Source organism: Porites lutea, chromosome 2, assembly GCF_958299795.1.
Source record: "Porites lutea chromosome 2, jaPorLute2.1, whole genome shotgun sequence".
NCBI classification, from domain to species: domain Eukaryota; kingdom Metazoa; phylum Cnidaria; class Anthozoa; order Scleractinia; family Poritidae; genus Porites; species Porites lutea.
The window spans coordinates 21,181,642-21,206,429 of NC_133202.1; the positions used below are offsets into that span (position 1 = coordinate 21,181,642).

Consider the following 24,788-nt stretch of genomic DNA (forward strand, 5'->3'; position numbering starts at 1 on the left):
ATCGATAAAAACGGGGAAAAAGTTTTTTGTTTACAAATGCCAATTAAGCTGAAGTCTTGCTTACTTTATTTAGTTGAGTTGTTCATAAATAAGCTTAAAACTAAATTTAATAATCTTTTTTTATAGAATGATTTTAAATACAAAGAGAATTCACAACTCCTTTTGTAGAAATTTCCCCGCAAGAGCTAAACAAATGCCTTCAAAAGTTTTAGTTGTCGGCAAGAAAAAGCGACGGCCGCGGCCGCCCGGTCATTACGCGCCAAAATTGTAATCGTTGGCAACAGTATTTGATCAGTTAAAAATCGTCATTTTTGTGCTCAATTATCTCACTGTTTTAGTATATACTAAAACAATTATTCACCTCAGTGTCGGTGGCTAGTCGTGGATATTTACCTCACTGCTTCGCAGTTCGGTAAATATCCAGGACTAGCCACCTCCACTTCGGTGAATAATTGTTATATATTACGTTTATTTACCCCAATGGACAAGAGAGCCTCCTTTATCATCCACTGCTCTGTCATGGAGCAATGTGTTGTAGCATTACCTATCAACTGAACTAATTCTGGTAAGATTTAGAAGTCGAAGTTTTCGTGGTATAAACAAAGGAGAATCGGTTCTTCAATACTACAAACCCTTGACATATTCTCAAATTCGAAAATAATGTTAAATTTAATATTCATTAGTTCATTCAAAGGAAGAAAAGAATACAAAAAATATATTCACTGTTCCTGCGAGTATTCCACATTTTTAACACCTGTGACGACTGTCTACTATCATGACATAAAGAATTTGACTAAACTTAATTTTTACTGTTCAAACGTTGGAACCGATATGAGTAAATTTCCCTTCACGTCTAATATCTTCGCTTTCTTTGGATGAATCACCTTTTAACATACCGCAGTGTCGATGGATATTCGCTTACTGGGTCCAGTTGTTCAAAAGCTAAAGGTGGATAACGCTATCCATATTGGATTAGCCAATCAAGTTCCCCCAATATAAGCCTATCCCCTCGATAGCGAACAACTGGTCGAGACCGGGGCCAGATCTTCACGGAAACTTGGAAAAAAACGTCAAAAGCTTTATTCAAACCAATTTAGGAAACTTTTAATACAAAACCCATTTAATCTCTTGTCAATCCAATGAGATTTACTCTTTTGATGGTTAAATTATGATTTGATTCAGCTATGCTATTTTCGGGTGTTGCCTTGCGAACATTTATTGTTCATTTGCTGTTTGATTTTAAAAGTAATATGTTTGAAGTACAAAGTATTCAGTATGAAGTATACGTTGCAGACCTTGATTTTGTTCGTGTCTGTTTCTTTACTTCTTGCCCCGTGTTTGTTTGTCCGTTGTCTTTTTTCCCTTATTTATTTCACTTGTTTGTTGTTCCTCAATTTAAAAAATATATATGTTCAGTATATCTTCAGTTATCTTCCCTTTGAAATATTACAATAGTAATCTTATACTTCTTTAATTTACTATTATTAACAAATGATAGTCTTAAGGTTGCAAAATCCTAGCAGTGAGTTTCAGTTTATACAGAGGAACATCGATATGTAAAAGTAACGATTTTCTCGGCTATCCCTGTAATAGTTAAATATATGAAAAAAAAACCTCGGTGTAACGAAACCTCGTTATAGCGAACAATTTTTGCCTGTCCCTTGGCCCTTCGTCATATCGACGTTCCACTGTATTTGTATCTTATCGCCTCCCTCGCCTCTCCCACGTGTATTTGCTACACGCTTCCCTACATTATTCTAATTTTTATTTTCTTGATAAAAGTTTCTTTTTCAGGGGCTGTAGTCCTTTTCTGTTTCTGTGTTGTAACATTTACTCTAAACGCAACAGTAATACTGGTTATATGGAAAGATCCCTACAAGGAGCTCAGACAAACCGCAGCTAACTTTCTCATTTTAAACCTTGCTGTGTGTGATTCACTCGTGGCTTTAACAAGCGAGATTCTCTTAGGTCTTCTTTACTGGTTTCCTGATGATCATTCGCTGAAACATGCAGCGTACACTTTTACCAGTGCAGCGTTCTTTGCGTCGATTTTGACGATGGCTTGCCTTGCGGTGGAACGTCTGATTGTCATTACGTCCTCATCAACAATGGCCCATTTTACATATCGTAGACGGGTTTTTGTTTTCTTGACTATTTGGTTATTAGCTGGAATACTGGCCCTTCCTCCCGTAACAGGATGGGAGTTTTTTGAAAAACATCATGTGTTCTATATTGCCGACATTATCTGCATCCCTATTACAATCTTAGTATTTGCTTGCTACACAAGAATTTATTTTCTGGTGAGAAGACAATTGCATCTGGACACAACGACTTCTCAAGAGAGGCTGTTAGAAGGGCAACCTTTGACAGAAAATTCTCGCCTAATGCAGAAAGTAAAAATGAAGGAAAGAAGAGTTGCGTTCACAGTATTCATACTGGTTTTGTTATTTACGGTTTGTTGGATTCCAGTGTCCATCGTTTCAACCATTAATAAATTTTGTAATAGTAGCGATTACAAATCGGCAATGTACTATACAGGGTATTTAGTATTTCTGCAGCCGCTGAAACCCAATTGTTTACTCGTTACGTACAGCTAAGTTTCAAAAAGCCCTTTGGATAGTCGTCAAGCGAGTCATTTATCACTGACAAGAAACAGTACAGAAAATAATGGACCTCTAGCAAGCCTTGAACAGAAGGAAACATATCAGCGAGACTGCAGAAAACAAGCATAAATAAAATAGTTCGTAAGGTAATGGGTCATTAATAATTATTTCCTTTTGATTACAAGAGTGATGACTTTAATTTTTACTAACGGCAGTATTATAAAAGAAATATGTCTCGTACTTTGACCTTCTTTGGCTATGGCCTTTACTATGAAGTTTTATCGAAATAAAATATTTAATTTTGCTTAAGTGTTACATTACCGTATGTTTCCGGTTTCGCAATTTTATCTAACCCTTCTGCAACAGGTTTAAAAAATCCACTTGCGCTTGATGGAAAAAAGTGGATGATGGCCTAAACCAGTAAAATCCAACCCGTTTGTATGGAGAAAACTTGTTCCGGATTAAAGAGTCAAATTTCTTTGAGGAACGGCGAACTCAAAACCACCCACAATACCTTTCGGGATTGTAGCGTGCACTTTTTCCGACAACCTTTCTCGAAATAGCTGTATAAACACTTTGGCAGGTAAACTCGTACCCAGATCTCACCAGTCAGGTCAACTCAGTCAAGACAAGACAATCAGAGCATGCGCCGGCGCTGTTGGCTATGGCAAAGTGGTAAAAGTTTTCTTCCATATAAACGCTCGTTATAGTTTACCCTTTCCCCGGAGAGTTCATCTCCATGTTATTATAAACGGCGCTTTAGAGACATCCTGGTTGTCTTTAGTCTCTCTTGTTCCGTCTTTTGGGAAAGAGCTTTTGTAAGAGATTATTTCAAACGCATAAAAAGATACGTTTTGCGAGAAAGTTTTGTCGCAGACTCCAAGGATCCTTAAAGAAAAAAAAATTACAGAAGCACATAATGCCTATTTTTCCCTTGCGTTTGTAACTTGAAAAGACTCGTTATCATATATTCAAGATATTTCCCCGTTTCTTATTTGCTTAAATCCTCCCTTCAACTCTTCATAACAGCGAGCGTTGACCAAATTTGGAAGAGGTTTGCCGATATCAAGACAAATCACGGCAATTGTACTACACGACAAGGGCAGCAGAAGACGCAGTAGCTCAGTAAGATGGGGAAAAAATGGCGGAAGATTTCAAACGTTTTGAAGAGAAGAAATAACCGGACCACTGCATAAAACAGAGCAAGAACAGCCAAATTAGCGCTTGAGGTATGGCACATGCTTTGTGAAGAATATCCGCTAAACTAAACATACCCCGCACGAAACAAACGAAAAACAGGAAATAGTTTTATAAGACGTAACATACACCTAATTGCAATAAGGTTGTCAAAGCAAAAAGCAAAAAGTTAAATAGGAATTAATTAGCATGTAATTATCATAGCTTGCAACATTCACAACACACACGCTTATAGCTGAATATTAATCACATAATATGAGAGAAATCATTTGCATCAGTTTCTTGCTGTCATTCTAATGAAATTTGAAGCTGATTCATCTAGCGAATTTCAAACGTGCTGAAATTACAAACGTACATCGGATAACTACTAAAGAAATGATGGCTCCATTTTTTTCAATAAATATAGCCTGGGGTAAATTCCAGGAACACGATGCGTCTTTTAATTTAGTGCTAAATAGAAAAGCCAGCCTGCGTATGGTTTGCAGTGCACAACACCATCTGATCACAATTTTCAAGCAACAAATCAGGGGCGTAGGCAGGACTTTTCATTGTGGAGACGATGAGGGGGTACTCCGTCAGTTCCTCACCCGCACCTCCAACCAAGCTTCATTTGTCAGGACATAATAGATTGGCGACTGAACGTGCGACAACTGAGACATAACATTGCTTGCGTCAATTTACCTTTTTCGTTTTCCAATTCAACTTCTGTTGATGGAGAATGTTGGCTCTAAAATGACAATGGCGCATGTCTATCTTACAGCGCGGAATTACAAAATTATCTCTTGTTATTGTGAATAACTTCTTGAATAATTGTTAAATTATTAAAATACCCAAATGTAAATCACATGACTAATTAATTCCTATTTGGCTTTTTGCTTTTTCCTATTGTCTATGACAACGTTATTGCAATTAGGTGTATATCGAGGTTAGCCTCTTTGGACAAAAACTGCACAAACAATTGAGCAGAGCCATTGCAAGAACCCCATGTTTGTCTCCCTCCTGGGGTTTAGTTTTCTGTACCTTACATCTTGCTTCAGGGTACTGGCAAGTTCTTCATGGGCCAAAATTAATGAAGTGTTAAAGCTGCGATGGTGTGAAATTTTGAAAGCGTTCTTGATAGTGTTAAAAGAAATCAGTCTTGTGACATCAAAAAGGCCTAAACGCGAACGCATAACTGTAGTGTATTGGTACAGCGGAAGTACCAAGACACGACAATGACAATCCGAGTAGAAAGTAGCTTCTTGAGATAAAAATATAACAGGAGAAAAAAGGCACATACTTGGAGACTAAAGCAATTCCGTCTCAAGCGCCTGAAAAATCCCTTCATTGCTGTTACACCAGAACAAATCCAAGTATGGCCACAGGGTATTTCAAGTTTAGGTGTGTTCAACCTCATTGATCAATAGACGCACTAACGGAAAGGTTAACGTATACCACGCATGGACTTGAAATAAAGTGCACTTTTGTCATCGTCCAGCGACAGTAAAAATTCTTGTTTACAGTGTTCACAGACAGCTCTCCTCTGTAATCTGAAAGTGTGTTTAACCCAAAGGAAATCGGCAAATGGCAAAAGTGGCGGGGAGAATTACTTCTTTTTTAATACATTTAAAACAGAGAGCAGTATCGGAGACGGTACTAATTTGAAGAGCTCTGCTTGGGCTTTACAGTGAGCATTCAAAACGCGTTATTAAAACAACTCCAAATAATCCATAGAACCCACAAAATATGCTTTTTGGGAGCGCTGGTAAAGTTTTGTACTAGTGGGGGTTATAATTGTTTTCTTTTTTTGCAGTTATCCTAATTTAGGAAGGACTAGTATTTTAAGACGCAAAAGCGACCAACGTTTCTCCCTCGGTTAATGATAGACGTCCATTATCTTTTATTTGGGCTTCTTAAACTTTCCACCAGCGGCTGATTTCGCTTTTTTGGCCTTTGAGCCTTTGGTTTCTTCACTCTGAAGAGAAAGTAAAAAGAATACATTCACATGTCAGGGGTCTCATGACAACACAGAATGCTCTGATAATTGAGTTTGTTCTATATGTGTCATTCCTCACTGATAAAATTAAAGATGCCTTTTCCATCAGAATTAAAACCCAGAAAGATTCCAATCTCGATGTGACTTGTCAAAATGCTTTATACAAACAATGTTCGCAACTAAGAGAGAAAAACAGAAACAGCAAACAGAGGTTCAAGAAGAAGACTTTGAAACACCACGCTCAATAACTTAAGAGACTATTCTCTTTATTCTCTTCTCTGTTCCACATGAATTTCGATCACAAACCAAAATACAATACTTGGCTTTGGTTTACCTTTCTTTTGCTGGCTAAAGTAGGTGAGGGAAGAACTTTGAAGAACGAATCCAGTCTTCCCTGTGTGGATCCCTGGCGTGCTTTCACGAGCTTCTTCGTTCCTGATCGTATTCTGTCTTCGCTGAGGATGACAAAAATCAAAAACTATTTTTGAGAACACTTAATTAGACGAACTTACAAAGACTGTATAAAGAAGTTCGTTTGAAAATACAACAAATAAGGAATTTCTCAGAAAGGGCAAGTGTTATTGCCCACTAAAAATAAATGCACCTAAAATGTACCCTTGAAGGGCTGACCGGTATTTACGCAAGGGCCCCTTTCCCCTTTGGGGCTTCTTTGAATGTTTCAGTGAATTAAAACAGGGTGAATGCTTAGGTAGGTTTTATAAATACAAAGATTCGAACGATGTTAGAAACCAAGCCCTCCAATTGAACTCTCAATTGTTTCGGCATGTTACCTTTCTGGGCCTTTTATTCTGATAGGACGTTTTTAGACCACCACAGTGTACGCGGTCATGGTTTTGACTAGTGATATGTAGGTATTTAAAACTGTTCTCATCTCTTAAATTGTCTGTGCTACTTTATTTATCTGCTAACCTAAAGCCTTTCTCTTCAACAAGGAATTTGACTAGTTCCTCTTCATTAGGAGCTTCCCACTTCAACTGAATATAAATACACAATAAGTAAAATAAATTTAACCTGTTAAGATTCAAACTAAAAAAAAAGTATGATGCATATACGTTTAAGAAGGCAAATAGGGTTGACTTTATAACAAATTGGCTACAATTTACAATTGTTTACCCTCTTAAAAACAATACAATAACATTCAAAGTTCAACCGCGTCCTCAAAATACGCTATCATTAAGTGTTTTCCATGGTCTATACCCTAAAGCGACTAAAGCGCTCGACCTATGAGCAGTTATTGTGAAAGAGAGAAAACAGTCATTAAGGTGGAGAAAACTTTGTAGCATTAAGCCCCGTGCAAACAGACGCAACATTGTTTATAAACAAGAACGCCCAGAATTGTTGGATGTTACATGTTGCATCCGTTTGCACACTCCTTTACATGTTGTTAGTAGTTGTTGCGCAAAGTTTGAAACCGGTCAAACTTTTAGCTAAGTGCAAACGGACGCTACAGCTCCCAACATTGTTGGCCCCTCAATCTATCAAAATTGAATAGGAATTGATAGAGCACTTTAATTAAGTAGACAAGTGCAAGACAGTGCCATTAACATACGTAAGGCGTAATGTACTTGGATTACCTTGTCACTGTCATAACCTGAGAACATCATACTACTACAAAAAACGCTTCCTTCCCTTTATTGTGTAATAATGCAGTAACGTTCAATAATAAGCATACTGGAGCACAAAATCAATAAAGCTGCCTACCTCCACATCTTCCACTTTAGTAACCTCGGGGTTTTTAAACAATTCCCTGGCTTCCTGTCCAGACAGAGTTTATACAGTTAACTTGTAGCTAGTATTAAGACAATAGGTAACAAAAACCTTTATACATGTCCTCTTGTATCGATTGGTTTTTTATGCTTTTCGCTGACATTACATCATACTTAGCTCATGTTTATAATTTACATTTTAAAAAAGCGACAAATTACCTGGTACGGCCAATCTTCAGGTAAAGGGTATTTCTGAAAAATTGAGCCAAAATCAACTTTAATTCTCTTATACAAAGTTGCTATCAGCCCCCTTACTACTTTTTACAGTTTGCCTTTTTACAGTCAGATATAATGCTGATCTGCACTGAAACAAACGTACCTTTGTATCAATGTGTTTCAAGATTTCTTCAATAGATTTGTATTGTTTGATTAGATCAATTGCTCTTTTTGGTCCAATGCCTGAAGAAAGAAGCACATCAAGGCACAGCTGTTAGCAATTCTTTAAGTAACAAAACATTTTAAAAAAGGTTGGGGGATACAGATGAAGTGTCAACAAGAGAGAATGATCTAGCTCATTCTCTCTTGGTGTCAATTAACATATTCTCGGTCTTATTATCCCAAGCAAAATGCAACTATTACACAAGAGTCTTCACGTACCTTTGATGGAATCACAGTAGTCACATCCTAACAGTATACAAAGATCAATAAACTGCAAAAGAACGGGGGAATTTACAAAGTTAAAAGCTGTTTTGTTAAACTGCAGTGTGTTAAATCGGTTTGATAACTCAAAGGGGTTTTTCTCCGGGTACTTCGGTTTTATCCTCTTCTTAAAAACCAACACTTTCAAATTCCAGTTCAATCTTAAACGCACGGACACGTTTCGTGAATGCTCTATCGGTAAACAAATGACGATTTTTTTGGACAATTGGAGACTACACAACATTTCCATTGTTCGTGTGGTCACTGTATTTTTACAGGTAACGAAAAGGAAATTTCGTATGCAGCGGCAAGAAAAAACGAACACCTTAAATGTTACTTCTGACCAATATTAACCTTAAGTCATAAGCAAGTACAAGTTAATCAACATCATGTTTTAGTGTAATTCTTATTTTGGTGTTGCATGTGTACAAAGACACATGACAATTTCCTTTAGTTCTATCTGAAACAAAATTGTTCAACAAAATTAATAAGATTTGCGGCTCTTACCTCATCATGGGAAAGTCCAAGCTCACCAAGAATTCGTTCCAAATAAAATTCTCTTATGGGAGTTTTCCTGTATTTAGTTATAAAAATAACCACTGTAAAAACATCAAATCTGAGTGTCAATTAAAAAAGTTAACCTAGCAAACATTTCTCACAGGTAGTGCAAAGCATCAGACAGTTTTACTACGAGCATTTTGCAAGGTCTGAGTCCTAAGTGACCATGCTTACACCGAAATCAAAGATAAGGAATAACAGACAAAGTTGTGTTAGTGGTTTCAATTTTTGCAAAAACTAAGACAATTTGAAATAACACTTATGTAAATCTAGAAGACACAAACCTAGCTTCACTAAATGTAAGATGTCGCAAAAGGACTGTTGAGCCAAATGTGAGGGCGTCCATATCCTCTGTCCCCGTAGCATAAACCTGAAAAATGGATTGAAGTTTTAGATACCCTACCATAATTACATACATACACTGCTTACAGGTATCCACTACGACACGACGCCGAGCGGAAGTAAAATTTTCCCGCTGGAACCTTCAGCGCATGCGTAAGGTTGTCAAAACGTCGTCCAGCCTTCGTCGACGACGAAATTCAGGGAGGTTTGCCGTCGTCGATAAAACGTAAGTATAAATTTAATACTTTTTGCGTGTAAATCACTCTTTCCCCCCCTTGTCATTCAGTACAAGTAGAAATATATTTGTGGATTAGCAGAACCCACTTCGTCGATTTCTTCGCCTGCTAATTTGAATTTATTTTTCAGGTTCGGTTTGTTTGAAAACCTGAGTGATGGCAGAACAACCAGTCAGAAAGACAAGTAAGCTTTTCTCTGCTATCTTCCGAACCTTTTTTCCCAAGGTCGTTTACTCGTGTACTCTGGGTTGTACTGAAGGATAAATGTTCATTTTTTCGTACTAAAATTTAGTAATTTCCCATGTTGGTTTTAGCTGCGAGTAAAGGCAACTATTTTCTAGTGGACTCTGGAACATGATGTGGCTATGAGGAACCCTGAGAGAGGAAAAATATGGAAGAACATTGCAGCAAATCTTAATTCTCTTCAGCAGCCGAAATTTAGCGTAACTGCAAGTAAAGAGCTGTTTAAGATGGGTATACACTTTTAACTTTTAACAAAAACAAAAGCTGCGCGACGAAGAGAATTGAAAACCTCCAAAATCGAATAATCGAGGTCGTAAAGGACAATAAATTCGCCATTGTCAATTAAACCATCATCCTAGCTTATAAGATGCAAATTACGGAGAAGACTGTACCAAGACAAAGTTCTTCGAAAAGAAAAAGTCGTCGTCTGTCTGAGAAGCTGCACTGCTTAAACTTTGTGTTCCCCGCCGAAAACGAAACCCTTGGCCCAGTCTGCCTCGGTTGCAAAGCGTCGTCGTCGTCCGTTTCGTTGTCGATGCTTAAGGTCCCTATGAACATCTCTCCTTACAGATAACCCGCCCAACTCAGGAACGGTTGCCCACACTACCCGGGTCTACGTTCCCTACTCTTTTCAAACAGAAGTGTGGGTTCTTTTAAGTCCCACAAGAAAAAGATAATTGAAAGTGCTCTGTGACCGCGGGACCTACATGTACGGTTTTTCGCCCTTTATCCAAGAAGACTAGAAAGTCTAACCGTCATTTTAAGGGCAGCACAATCTTCTCAGTTATTTTAAGACCCTGGGTGTTAGTTCGGCTGGGGTTTGAACCCGCGAACTCCCACTCGGCAGACCAGCGCTCTCCCAACTGAGCTAACCAGGCAGCAGTAAAGAATATAAGAAATTTAAGAATATCAAGCAGAACATCACTGTAAATATAGGTTACTGATATTGCGTACATCAATGTGGACAGAAAATAAGGTAAATTTCAATAAATAGTGACCTTTTTACACTTGCAGTCTATTTTATTATCAGCAAATAAGAATAATAATTCCACATTCGTTTTAGTTAGAGGATGGCCTGCTTGCTGGCATGCTCTATTAATGAATTTTTACAGGTTTCAGATAACCTGTTAAGTGGCCGTTCTTGCTATTCAAAAGCATTGTAAAATCACAGTTAACTTAATAAGGAGGAAAAGCTATAATCGGAGTCTTTCAAGCTTTCAGAAGAGATCTTTACGGCAGTATTTATCAAAACAACAAGCAGATGGAATGAATGAGCCTTTAAAGCACATACCTTTCCTGCTTTGACCAAGGCTGCACATTGAGCTTCTGCTTCACAGGGAGCCTAATACAAAGGACATTGACATCAGCAACAGGTACAAATATTGGAATGATACAGTGGATTATCTTACAGTTCCCACCTGCTGCAAACGATGAGGCTTTCACAAACAATTGGAGGCACCATGTTTATAAGCCACAATTGATCAAATGAAATAATGAGGACGGGTGTCCAGCAATGGCAATAATCAAACTTACAGTGTACCCTGCTGTGGAAGTTGTAAATATAACAATTTTTTTAATTGTCCACTTAGTTGGTTAAGTAAGTCCACAGTTATATATAGATGAGTTAGCCAGTGGATCATGAGTAGACTCTTAAATCTCATGACACTACTGTACTACTACTAGCTTTAAAGTAGTAATGTTTTATGCATGGTTTAAACGTGTATACTTAGAAGAGTCCCCATTAGTTTAGTATAAGCAGGGCTGGGTCCTATCAGACAGAGGAGTGATGAAGAAGAGAACAACCACTCACTAGAGCAAAACCACACTTTACCTCTTTTATTTTTAGGAAAAGACGCTTCAATACGTTACACAAAGTTAACAAAGACATGCTGAGGTTTAATTTTATCCCTAGTTTTTGGGGGTACGATCATGAGTTTGAACAAGGAAAATATCATTTGCACCAGGGATAAAATTGTACCATAACAAAGTCATAGCAGAGCTCCCTGCATGCACAAAGCCCCATAGCTAAGAAACTTTGCCTACCTATCCATCCAAAAAATTTTGGAAGTCACATGACTGTCCGACCGACCGTCCGTCCACCCATCCATACTACACGGTAAGCAGTGTCAGATCTCACACCATCTAACTTGTGTGGGAGCCTGCTACCTGATATTGCACATCCATTTTTTGGTCAATTGACAGCTGTCAAAACAAGGTGTCCACTGGCCAGTATCACATGCAGTCACATTACTAGTTTTTCAACTGATGGCAGGCTCCACCCCAAGTGCATTTCCTTGAAATGGTTACAATTTGAAGTAAATTATAAATTTTATTACAGGGAGCTTCACCTTTAGCCCTAGTTAAATCTATATAATTATTATGATCAAGCTCATCCCTAACTCACATCAACATATGGTATTCCCATAAGCTTCAGTAATCTCTTGCACTCTGCATTATGTTCAGGAGTAACTTTCACCTATTAAAAGTATTATAATTAGTATGTAAATTGTAATGACTGTTCACAAACATGTTCTATTTTAAACCAACATAAGACATAACATACAAGTCTGCGAGAAAATTTCTCCATGCTCTCTGCATCACCTAAAATGAAGAAAAAATTATTGAATTCTGATGTTAGCATTTGACTGAAAAAATACTGTATTATCACCCTAAACATTTGCATTTATTTGTCTAGGCATGTTTCAACACAAAAACTATAGTACAATATCTATTTAAAATTTCAAGATGAAATAACTAAAATTCATTGATGGCCATTTCACTGACCACGATCTGGTGATCTAATCATGCTACCAAGTAAATGCTTAACATAGATACCAGCAAGATAAGTCAACTCACCTGCTTCCTCTGCTTGTGCCAGCCCTTTTTGTGCCTCCTCACGTCTCTCTTTTCTCTTTGCCAGCTGGAAAAAAATTCAAGACAGAATGAAGACTCAGCTGGTGTTCTGCATCTGTGAGCAACCTTTAACAAGCTTCTTTATGATACAGTTCCACAGACAGTTTATATCTTTTTGTCATTAACTAGTAAACAATTATTAAAAAACCCTCTCCTTAGAGTACATATTATAAATATGTTTCATCTGTTGAAGAAGAAAGTTTCTAATTTAACAAAGCAATTTGGCCATATTGAAGATTAGTTAGACTCCCTTCAAAGATTTGTACTGCTTGGGTGAAGAAAATCTGAAAAAGGGTAACATTAAGAGAGTAACAAGAGTAATTTTCCATTTGTTCTGCTGAAGAGCTCATCAGCAGCCAGTCCCTTTTTAGAGATACCCTGGCAAAGCCCTTGCTAGAATGCTAAGAAAGCAGAGAGAAAAATCAGTAACCCATTTGCAACCACATCAAAAACAGGCCCTGTGAAGGGAAGCTGCACGGTTTAAGCCAGCATGACAATTATCCATAGTCCCAAAAAAGATATTTCCTGAAAAGCCAAAACCAGCTGTGAAAAGGGAATGATAATCAAACAAGATTTGGTTGACAGGTGACATTTCATTCAGAGACCTACACAGGAAGGTAGCACCAGCTGAGTTGATGAAAACCCAAATTGCTGTCCAAGATCTATTGAAAACAGAAGACCCTGTGCTTTGCCAACTGTGTTGGTTCAGAAGAAAGATGGTAGACTAGGTATACACGTTGCCTTTGCAAGTTCAACATTAAAACAGCAAGGAAAGCGTATCCAGGATAGAATAATGGTTCTGTTGCATAGATCTTCAGAGTTGCTACTTGCAAGTACGGGTAAGAGACTTTTAATAACACAAAGACTGTAATGACCACACCCTTCGGTCATTATGAATTTAACATGATCCCTTTTGGTTTGACAAATTCACCTGCCACATTCCATGTGCCAATTCTTTGACACAAAGTTGTCAACCTTGACATGGAGGTGGTTGAATACTGCAGTATGCAGTTTTCAATGACTGGAATGTAGAAAGACATGTACTCTGGATTCCCATTCCACATTTACAATCTGTACACCCGTTATGACTCACGTTATCAACAAATAACAAATTCCACTAAACCTACATGTAACAAAATACGGTTTTGGGTGTGGAAAGAGTATACTGATATTTAACTCCTCCTGTTGTAGCCATTTGGAACCTGTCTTTGTCTACACAACAATGGCCATGCCCATGGAAAGAAGCGAATGTAACACCTCCCCTTAATTTATGCAGTAAAGTCATCTGATATTAAAAGAGAAACCTGAAAACACTGACAAACGAAGTTGAAAAAGCTCTAAAGGGCCACTGTAAAAGGTAGACAGCACTAACCAGTTAGTACACTTTTACTGCAGAACATTAAAATAAACTAAGAAAGAAAAGTTACCTCTCCAGATTTCATATGAGGTGGCTTGCCATCAAAAACATATCTGCAATTACATGTATTAATCAAAATTAAATGAGAGCAAGTAAGTTACCTTTACAGCTACATGCCTGCTTTTGCTACCCTTCTGAAGAAAAAGGGGTGATTTACATATATCAATGAAAAATTACTATTTTGCAGGGATGCGACTTAGCAAACTGTTACAGTCAATTTATAATATGACAAAAAATGTAACCTTCTAGATATGCATGGATGGTGGAGTTGTAAGTAACAGCTTGAGGAACAGAATCTAAGGTAAAAAAAAAAAGTTTACTACCTAAAAGTACAAAAATAAACACCCTCAAGTATTATTTGTCAAGTGGCTGAGATAAGTTCTGTGCAGCTCAAAGTTTTGAATGAAGAAAAGGCAGTGCACGGGGTGAGAGACGACGCATTAAATAGAAACAGTCAGAAAGATGAGCATGGGAATGCAAAAGATAGCAAAGCAGGTGTGATTCCCTGCCAATGCTGTGTCACAAACGAGGCTGTTGTCCTGCATATGGAAAAACTTGCAATGCTTGCCACAGGCCTAACCATTTTGCAAGAGTATGCCAGGCTGGAAAAATAGGAGGTTCATGCAGTGGACCAAGATGGTGCCAGTGATGAACAAGCCTTCTTTATTGTTGCTTTAAGTGACAACAAATGCACAGAGAATGAATGGTACATAAATTTGACAGTTAAAGAAAAGTATGTATCATTCAAGATTGACACTGGAGCTCAGTGTAATGTCATCCTAGAAAGCATTTGTAAAGAAGTGGGTATTGTTTGTGGCAGTAAAAAGGGGTCAAGACTTGTTTCCTATTCAGGTCATGAAATAAAAACATTGGGCAAGAGTAATGTGGCAGTTGAGTACAAAGGAAGATGTCATGTAATTGAGTTTCAGGCGATCGACACAGATGTCATACCAGTATTAGGACTATAAACACCACTGACTTTCAGTTAATACAGAAATTATTTACTGTGGGATCAAGCGGTACACAGGAGACCAAACCAGAAATACTCAGTACCTATGCAGCTCATTTAGGAGGCATCGGAACACTTCCAGGTGGATATGAGATGAAGATTGATGAAAGTGCAACTCAAGTAGTACTCCCACCGAGGCGGATCCCGTACATGTTAAAAGACAAAGTCAAGGCTGAACTATGTCAGATGGAAGAGATGGGTATTATCACCAAGGCTGGAAAACCTACCGAGTGGGTCAACCCAATTGTTGTGGTCAGGAAGCCAAATGGAGATGTCTGTATCTGCCTTGATCCTGTTGATTTGAATAAAGCGGTAAAGAGAGAACATTACCTCTTGAAAAGGGTGGAAGAGGTAGCTGCAAGTATGTCAGAAGAAAAAGTTTCTCAACCATTGATTCCACGTCAGGATTCTACCAGATCAAGTTGGTCAAAGAAAGTACTTGGCTTACTATGTTCAACACACCCTTTGGCCATTTGGTCTGGTATCAGCCCCAGAGTTTTTTCAAAGGGCCATGTCTGAGATGTTTGAGGACAGTCATTGTTGATGATTTGCTAGTGTGGGGCAAGAATATAGAGGACCATGGTCACACTTTGAAGCAGGTGTTGAAGAGAGCAGAAGAAAATGATTTAAGATTCAATTAGCAAAAGTGCATGTTTCACAGGCAGGAAGTTGAATATGTAGGACATATACATGTATTTGGGACTCGTACAGATGGCTTGAGACCAAGTCCAGGCAGAATTCAGGCCATTTTGAATATGCCAGTTCCACAAGACAAAACAAGCCCACAAAGATTTATGGGTATGGTGAATTAACTGTGGAGCGGCACTGGATGGAAGCACAGCAGAAAGCGTACAAAGAGCTTATCACCTGTTTCACCCAATCAATCACCTATTCTTAGGTATTTGTATGTGAATGAAGATGCCATCGTGTCTGTTGATGTCTCCTCAGAGGGACTGGGTGCCTGCTTGCTGCAAGAGAACCAACCAGTAGCCTACACTGCATGTATCAAGATCACTGAACAGCACCAAGTAAAATTATGCTCAAATAGAAAAAGAAATGACTTGTTAGCTATTGTCTTTGGCACCAGCAAATTAATTTCACCAATACATTTATGGAAAAACATTTATGGAAGAAAGTGACCTCAAACCTCTAGAGGGTTTGTTCAAGAAACCATTGTCTATGGCTAGTAGCGCATTCAGCAAATGATGCTTCGTGCACAACAGTACGACCTGGTAGTCAAGTACAGACCTTGCAATCAATTGCACATTACAGATCCCCTAAGTTGTGCTACTCAGTTGGAGTCTACATCACAGGCAGACAAGTTTGAAGTCCATTTTCTTGTACAACTCGTAAAAGAAAAGTTTAAGCGAGAGACGGACAGTGATCCAGTGTTAACGAAACTGAAGACTGTGATTGTAACAGGCTGGCCTGAGAACAGGTCAGAAGTGGAGCCAGAATTACAAGATTTCTGGAACTTTAGAGATGAACTGTGTATTTGTGATGGACTGTTGATGAAAAGTACTTGATCCATATACAAATGTAGTTTGTGAGATGAAATGCTTAAGAAAATTCATGCCAGTCACTTAGGGATTGAGAAATGTTTCAGCAGGGCAAGAGAGGGTTTGTTCTGGCCTAACATAAGTAAGTCCATTTAAGAGAAAGTTGCCAGTTGTGGGTTATTACTCAAAGTACTTTGAACTGCAACAGCTCAATGACAGCACAAGTGCCTCTGTCATCAACTGTCAGCACATGTCAAGACATGGAATACCGGAAGTTCTCCATTCAGATAATGGTCCTGAATTTAGCAACTTGGAATTTTAACACTTTGCCAAACGAGTCAATTTCAGCATGTTATTTCAGCGAGCCATTGCTCTGAGGAAGTCTTGTTGATGGAATGTACTGTAAAAACAGCCAAGAAGCTTCTTAAAAGCATATGAGGATAAGCATACGAGGATAACAAAGATAACTATTTGGCAATTCTGGAGTTAAGAAATACTCCAATTCCTGGAGTTGGGCTTTCCCCCTCTCAGTTGCTCATGGGACGTTGCACAAGAAGCATCATTCATATTAAGAATACCTTGCTAAAGCCAATGGCCTACGACCCACGTGAAGTTCAGAGAGTGCTGAAAGAAAAACAGCAAGTTCAGAAGAAGTATTTTGATGGAAGCTACAAGTCCCTTGAACCATCAAAACCTGGAGATAGTATCAGGGTGCGACAGAGAGGAACCTGGGAACCAGCAGTGCTGTTGGGGAAATCTGACAAATGTGAACCAAGATCATATATTGTTGGAGCAAATGACCATCATTACAGACAAAACCGGAGGGATATTCTGAAGACACAAGAAACCCTATTACATGAAGACTTGCCAGTAAAGTAGCTGAGGAAACCAACAGCAGAGACCCTGTTGCAGACCAACTACCTAATGACCCCAGAGACGAGTCTGATAGAGAACTAACATCAGCTACATCTCCAATTATCAGCAGATTCAGTGGTCAAGTCATCCGTGTACCCCTGTGTTACCAAGAATGATTTCATTGTTCTGAATGACATTGAACACTGAACATTTTATTAGCGAACTTGAGAAGCATTTCTTTACATTATTTTAGTTTGCTCTGTTATGGGAGTGTTCAGCTCACAGTCTTTGCTATATTTGTTATTCAATTGAGGGCAACAGGGAAAGATGTAATGATCTGTGACTTTGCAGAGTTATATCTTTCTTAGTTTTTGTAGCGTTGGAAATTACTGTCAGACATTGTCCGATCAAAATATTGTAAATGTCCAACTAACATTGCAACATGTTTGGACATAATGTCCAGGCACTTAATTGACCTACATGTAGCTCTTGTCTTACCTTTGAAGTCGCCTGTGAACCATAAACCACAAGATATTCTTTTAACTGAATACTACAGGGATGATTTTAAGAAAAATTCCCATTGTAAGACATGTGCAGCATTTTTGCTGGTTTTGGGAATATTTTCAATAAAACAAATATCACTGCTTTGGTTCATGAGAAATTCCTTTGTAATGATGTATTTTTAATTACATACACTGTATGAGGCTTGCAGTACACGTAAATTGTCATTTAATAATTATGTACGCCATTTTTTGCTTGTGAGCTGAATTGCCATTTTGAAAACTACCAGTGTCCAGGGAACTTTTTCTTCAGAATAACCAGTGGTGAATTTGTTAATGAGCACGTACACTGTACAATAATGTATGGAACAAATACAAATAAGCATGTTACAGCAAAAGACAGAAAGCATCCCCCGAAACATCAATTAAACTGGAAGAAATGTTCTAATCCAACATTTCATTTTCTCTGAATTATGCCAGCTTCCATCAGAATAAACTCAAATCCAAGCAAAATTTAATGAACTTGCCAGATGGCAGGAAGCGGTCATTTGCGTTCTACTGGTTTATTTAAACTATTTTGCGTCTTTTTCAAAGCTTGAGATTGCAAATTGTGTCTATAGAATCATGAGAATTCAGAGGAAAGATTATTTTGCCAATGTGAAGAACAGGTTCTTGAAAGGGGTTAACCAGAATCATTGCTTGGGTTTTCTTTCCAAGTACTATCGAGAGAATTGAGGCAAACCAGGTTGAAAGCATGACCATATTTACTTGAATTAGCACCGCCCTTGAATAAGCACCACCTTTGGGACAAGAAAGTAACAAGCGCCAACAAGAGCCATGGCTCTTGGCGCCACAGCCCCATTATAATCAAAATCAAAAGACGTTAATTTTGTTAATTAATACGGCAAATTACAGTATCATGGTGAAAACAATTCTTTGTCGTGTCCAACTTTCAAATAAACACCACCCTCGAATAAGCGCCACATTTGAGGCGTGAAAAATTTAATAAATGCCACAGTGCTTATTTGAGTAATTAAGTATGCTAATTAATGATGACCAACCAGTTTTCGAATATGCCCTTTCAAAATGAAGGGTTGAAAGGACACATGTCCTTTCAAGTAAGAAAAAATTATTTCCAGCACTGTCTTGACAAATCACTTTCAAATTTTGAAAAAAGTAAAAAAATTGAAGAAAAAAGAGAAAGAAAAATGTGGGAGGGTCTATTTTCTTTAGTTTTTTGTTTTAACTTAACTTAACTTGCCTTGATTTGACAAGAGACTGTTTTTCATAAATTAATGTGTTCTGTAGATATGTTCCGACTACATTGTATGGTAGGATGTAATGAATACTTCATGCTGTATGCTGCATGGAGAGGCAAAGAGAAAGGACTGGAGGATGCACCAGTCATCAAGTTGAACATAAAAACACAATTATATGTACTTACACAGGTTTGATTCCATTTTCTACCATCCTGATTGTGCGATAAAACATACCCATTAAATGGCTACAAAGGAAAATAAAACACCATGATGACAAGGCTGAAAATTAATAAACTGATTTTATAACTCAATTAATTATAATTATTTGTATGTTCCTTTCATCACTTTTAGTTATTAAAACAATGGGCGCTTAACATTTGTACGGAAAACCCAGAAATTCTGGGGAAAATTCAAATGAAATGGTTCATCCCGGTGGAAATTTTCCGGGAAAAAAGTAATACATTTCGAGGTATTACTGTTTTCCCATTTTTACCGAAATGACTGAAATTGTCTTTTCCATTTGTTTGGATTACTAGTGCCAGGCTTCATGTCGAGAGAAAGTGAAAAATTCACCAGTATTTTGTAAATGGTACAACTCAATCTCGTTCTGGTTTTCAGTGCCAAAAAAAAAATACCAGTACCAGTACCAAGCGCTCAATAACTAAATCCAAAAAGTGCATGGTTGACCTGACAAGTAATCAACTAGGAGTTTAATAGCAGAGCCTCCATTGCTATAAAAACAGAAACCTATCAATTCGAGAAAATTTGGTTATGACATCACCATATGACCGACCGACTGCCCGCCCCTATGGACTGGAAGGGAGGGATTAAGTAGATTCTGGAAGGCAGGGGATGGGGAATCCAAGACATGCAGTCCGTGTTTGTCTCGGTGAAATGTTAACCAGTTCACCTTGAGGCAGCCAATAGAGGTTTTCCAGTACAGATACTGAATTTTATTTATACAGTTTTAAGGATGTGCTTTTAGTTTAAGGAATTTACATGTAAATGTTCCTTTCCAGGCCTTTATAAAAGAAAACACAAACTTGGCCCGATTTTTCTTTTAGGTCTTTTGTATTTGGGAGCTTTAGCAATGACAATAACAACAGCAACTAGAACATCAAAAAAGCAATAGGTTTATTAAGAAAAACAACTTTACATTGGTATCACGCATTTTTGTAAATTTTTCGGATCTTGTTTACTGTGGGTAATGTCGACCGAGATATCGGTTGACATAGCGGTCGATATAGCGGTCGATATAGCGGTCGACAGTCGGTCGATAGTCGGTCGATGGTCGGTCGATAGTGAGATAGACTATCGGCCGAGTATCGGTTGATATTTCGACGACGCACCTCCACTTACTATCGGTCATATGTCGGTGATATATCGGTCAACTGTCGGTGGTATATCAGTCAACTGTCGGTGGTATATCGGTGAACTGTCGGTGGTATATCGGTCAACTGTGGTTCGAATATCAGTCGTGTGTTAATTTATCAGGTGAGTCTAATGGCTTTCTTTTTAAGCAAAGACGCCATTAATTACTGTTATCATGCGATGGGGGAACATGTGGCAGTGCGAGGCGCGATTACTCTATGAAGCGAACCGAAGAGCATTGGGAACTAAGGACATGGTAACCGTTTTTCTTTTCCAGTTTGTATCATCACCGATCGTCTGATTTTTAGCTGTTAAACAGAACTTGTCTCAGCGTAAGTTGAATCTGCTGCTCCTGTGGTCCCACAGTCGAAGAATACTTAATAAGGACGAGTGAAATGACTGCTCCCGCAGTCCCGAAGTGGACCAATAATGAGTAGGAAAAGGCAGTTCATGACATGCTTTAAGAGTGAGGAATACACATCTTTTATTATCGGGCTTTGACCTGCTTCATCACGCCAAGTTCTCGTTTGTGCAGAGACCACAAATTAAACTTATATATTTCTGCATTGAAGACGGGAACAATCCTTTGTTTAACGATCAGTTATTGATAAAACGTGCTGATAACGCACCAAGAAAGGTGCCAAAATATCCAGCAGACTAAACACATTCATTTATTGTGGGTATGATTTCAATTTACAGCAAGGAAAATACTCATATGTTCTCATTACATTATCCTGTCCTTTTGCTCTGTCCTTCGCTTTATATCTATATTGTGTTCAAAATAAAGACGACCATGCGTATACAGAAATTAATATTGAATGGTAAGTCACTTTTGGTCATCCAATAAAAGGAAAACAGTATGCGCCGCGTTAACATTAATATTATCTTAACTTGTTAAGGAAAAACCATTTTTAAAAAAATGAACTGTAAATACATTTTTTCATTAATGTAGTTCTGAGTCGGTTGAAAAATTCTCGGCATAGGAAAAATCAGCCAGATATAGGCCTTACACGGTGGGAATAAATCACATAACAAGAAGCTGAAGGCCTATCATTCTCACTTAGCGGACTTCTTCATGATTCAATTCTAGCTGGCTACGCGTAGCGAGACACCCCCATCCCTAAAAAAAAAACGAGGGGAGGAAACGTCTGCGAAAAGGTGGTGGGTATCGATACAGATAGATGAATTAAAAGAAAAGGCTAGATAAATGACTAATGGCTATTATTCCGGAATTTTGGCTAAGTACATTGAAGTTTGAAATTAAAAAAGCAGAAACACAATTTAAAAAAACAGTTAGGTCCAAGCTAGAAAATGCTTTCTAATTTCTTGTTTTACAAGCCAAAAAATGTAGGAAATGCTAAGTGTCGACTGACCATCGACCGGGTGTCGACCAATTACTATCGGTCAAGTATCGACCAACTATCGGCGAAGTGTCGGCGAAGTGTCAGTGAACGAAAAGCTATATCGGCCAAGACACAGCTGGAACGACTATCGACTGAGTCTTGACCAAGTGTCGACCCACTACCGACCGCTATATCGACCGAGTGTCAACCGAGTGTCGACCGAGTGTTGACCAAGTATCGACCGACTGTCGACCGACTATTGACCGAGTGTTGACCGCTATATCGACCGATATCTCCCCACAGTAAACAAGATCCAAGTTTTCTTTGGACTATATATGAGATGAAAATGCCTAATTGCACATTTTGTGGAGGGCATAAACTTTTCTTTCTCTTTCTAAAATCTCAACCAGCAGATACAGTTATACCAAAGCTACCTAGTCTTATCAAGATAAAAGTCTAGCCATGAATAGGGCCTTGAAAACAGGGACCAATCTGCCCAATGCTAAGAAACATACAATGACAAACATTCAACAAAATTAATATTATAATTATGTAGTAAGTGCTTCATGGCCGCTTAATAGAGGCGACAACAGAGGGAGAACTCTTGTTAGGACAGTCAAAAGGTGTCTGCGACTGCTTAATAGAGATTTAAGTTAACATTCTTTTCTGCAATTATTTCGAGACTTTGATTTCTGGCAGCTAAACAGAGGGTGGCCACTTAATAGGTGGCCTCTTAATGGAGATTCAACTATATAAACATAACTGTAAAGGCTGTATAATGAAAAAAACAAAAGCATGACAAAGGTGAACTAAAACTGATATTAAGAAATAGGCAACTAACAAACATTTTTGGAGTTCTATCAATGATTGAAAAACACTGCCACTAGGCATACACTGTAGTTCAATATTATACAGTGTGTAGATTAAGAAACATTCTGGTGATGCTTTTTTACCTAGTGATTTCCCCTGCCTCGTTAGTAAGTTGACTTCCATCTGATCGTACAGCGATAAGAAACTGATAAATACTCATGGAAGCATCAATTGCAATCTTTCTTCCTAAAGTGGAATTGAACAAACATACATGTAATGATTACCACAGTAACAAGTTTGGTTTCATTGCACACAATGACAAGAGCCGTGACTTTTGCAGTGATCTTAGCAGGATCTGTTTTTAAAAGTAATAATTATTGTTTGCATGAGCAGCAATCTTGACAATAACCAGCCTGTAAAGAAAGATGTGTCCGATAGCCTGGGGCTAGTGGATTTTGCTATCGGGCTAGCGATTTTCGTTCTTAACTTGCTGGATGGGCAAGTGCTGTTTCTTAAGGAGATTTACATTACAGAAGGATTGTAATCAATCCTGCTAATCAAAAAGGGTTTTGGGACTAACTGAAATAACTTGTGGGCTAGTACATGATAGCTACAGTTCACACGAATGGCAGGCGGTAAAACTGACTTTCTTTGCACCCTGATAACTTAACTTATGATATTTCACCTCAGTGAATCAATAAAGAGACAGGGGATGAAATACATGTAGGTTTGCAGGTCAATGATATCAATAAATTAATCCTTTAGTTGCATATACCTACCCAACCAATGAAAGGTTGAACCTAAGTTTCAACCTACAATCATTATCAAAAGTGTTGGGAAGGTTGCTAATTTTACCTCTTTTTTTCCCTCCTTTCCCTGCCCCCTGCCCCAATGTTGAGCAAAACATTAATGTTTGTGCCCGTAATTATTGTTCGTTTTACATTCCAACATTGAATAGGGGAGACGGGAGATATTTAGCAAAAGAGAAAACTCTCTTTTTTGAGGATTAAAATGGACTACTGTTAAGTAGTACAACCTTCCCAACTACTTTTGTCTGTGATTGTAGTTTGATTCTCTTTTGTTTTTCTCCAAGCCCAGTAATTATTCATGGCCAAAATTAATAAAGAATGGAGCTGAGGATACACTAGGTTAAGACCATAATTTCATTTTCACCGGCAACAGCCACACAGAAACCAACATTATGACGCTTAAATCAATATAATTTTCACCCGGCCTCTTCATTGCCTATCCTCTCCACCGCCCTCAAATTAGCAGTAACAGACCTCCCCCCACCCCCCGAACGGTACCTACATATTTTTTGATATGATGGCCAGTTAGTATGTTAACGACACCCGTTTCTGGAGGTTTTTCACAGTGACAGAGTGATTACTACCAATGATATCACAGGTGATGAATAATACTCCTTAATTTTGGCGCAAAATTTCAGCGTTAATTTGTAATTTCACATGTGAAATTACAAAATTGCCATGGCAACCCCTCCGTATGTCTCAGTGTCAAGATGGCGTCGAAGTTTTAAAATGCCGTGAATGAAGATGTCAGGGCAAAAGAGACGCTTTAGAAAACCTGAACACACAAGAGAACATCAAGAAGGATTCTAACAGGTATTTTGCCGAAAAAGTCTGAAAAATTCTGAACTTTACAAGCCAAATTTAAGGTCTAAACATTTGAGAGAGTAGAGTTCTCGATCGATATGATCCAGGATAAACATGTCAAAAATCCAAGATTGCTAACGTAATTCGTTACCCATGATATTAATAGGTAATCAAATGGTATACTCGTGAAATTAGGGAATAATTTCACTTGCGTTTTGTCCAAATCCTAATAATTTCCCTCGCCTGAAGGCTCGGGAGATTATTAGGATTTGGACAAAACGCGCGTGAAATTTTTCCCTAATTTCACTCGTCACCATTTGATTACACATACATATCAGATAAAAGCATAAAAGGTTGCGGCAACCTCCACATAAGCTTCTGCCTTCATTTGATCGATGATCGTGCCGAACCACTTACCAAAATAGTTCTTGATTTCGTTTTCTTTTGATCCTGAGGGAGCATGATCACCAATCACCTTGGAAAGACCGTGAATTCCCATTATGATAACACATAGAAAGCTTCAAAAGATTCGTAAGAACTTCGATTCTTTCCCGCTTGCAAAGCGCGCCAAAATGTCGGCTGAACGTGAGAAGACTGGTGGTGAACAAACAATAAACAA

The 24,788-nt window shown here is 38.2% G+C and overlaps 2 protein-coding genes across 2 annotated transcripts in view; one reads left to right on the forward strand and one right to left on the reverse strand.

Moving 5' to 3' along the window:
* LOC140925800 (probable G-protein coupled receptor 45) overlaps positions 1 to 2,913 on the forward strand; it is a 6,990-nt gene extending 4,077 nt beyond the window's left edge. The window contains exon 2 of the mRNA XM_073375667.1: positions 1,783 to 2,913. Within this exon, the coding sequence (XP_073231768.1) occupies positions 1,783 to 2,597 (815 nt within the window). The 3' untranslated portion in view covers positions 2,598 to 2,913. The remainder of the gene's footprint in view (positions 1 to 1,782) is intronic.
* Positions 2,914 to 5,334: 2,421 nt separating this feature from the next.
* LOC140926731 (flap endonuclease 1-like) lies at positions 5,335 to 24,713 on the reverse strand. Its single transcript, XM_073376432.1, has 17 exons — positions 24,587 to 24,713; positions 22,700 to 22,802; positions 19,218 to 19,277; positions 13,921 to 13,963; positions 12,437 to 12,500; positions 12,144 to 12,181; positions 11,985 to 12,056; positions 10,872 to 10,922; positions 9,044 to 9,129; positions 8,709 to 8,775; positions 8,160 to 8,211; positions 7,882 to 7,961; positions 7,722 to 7,754; positions 7,498 to 7,551; positions 6,706 to 6,770; positions 6,110 to 6,230; positions 5,335 to 5,754 (listed from the first exon to the last, which is right to left on the reverse strand). Exons 1-17 carry the CDS (start codon positions 24,666 to 24,668, stop codon positions 5,680 to 5,682), a joined length of 1,146 nt encoding a protein of 381 aa, XP_073232533.1. The 5' UTR covers positions 24,669 to 24,713; the 3' UTR covers positions 5,335 to 5,679.
* Positions 24,714 to 24,788: the final 75 nt, after the last annotated feature.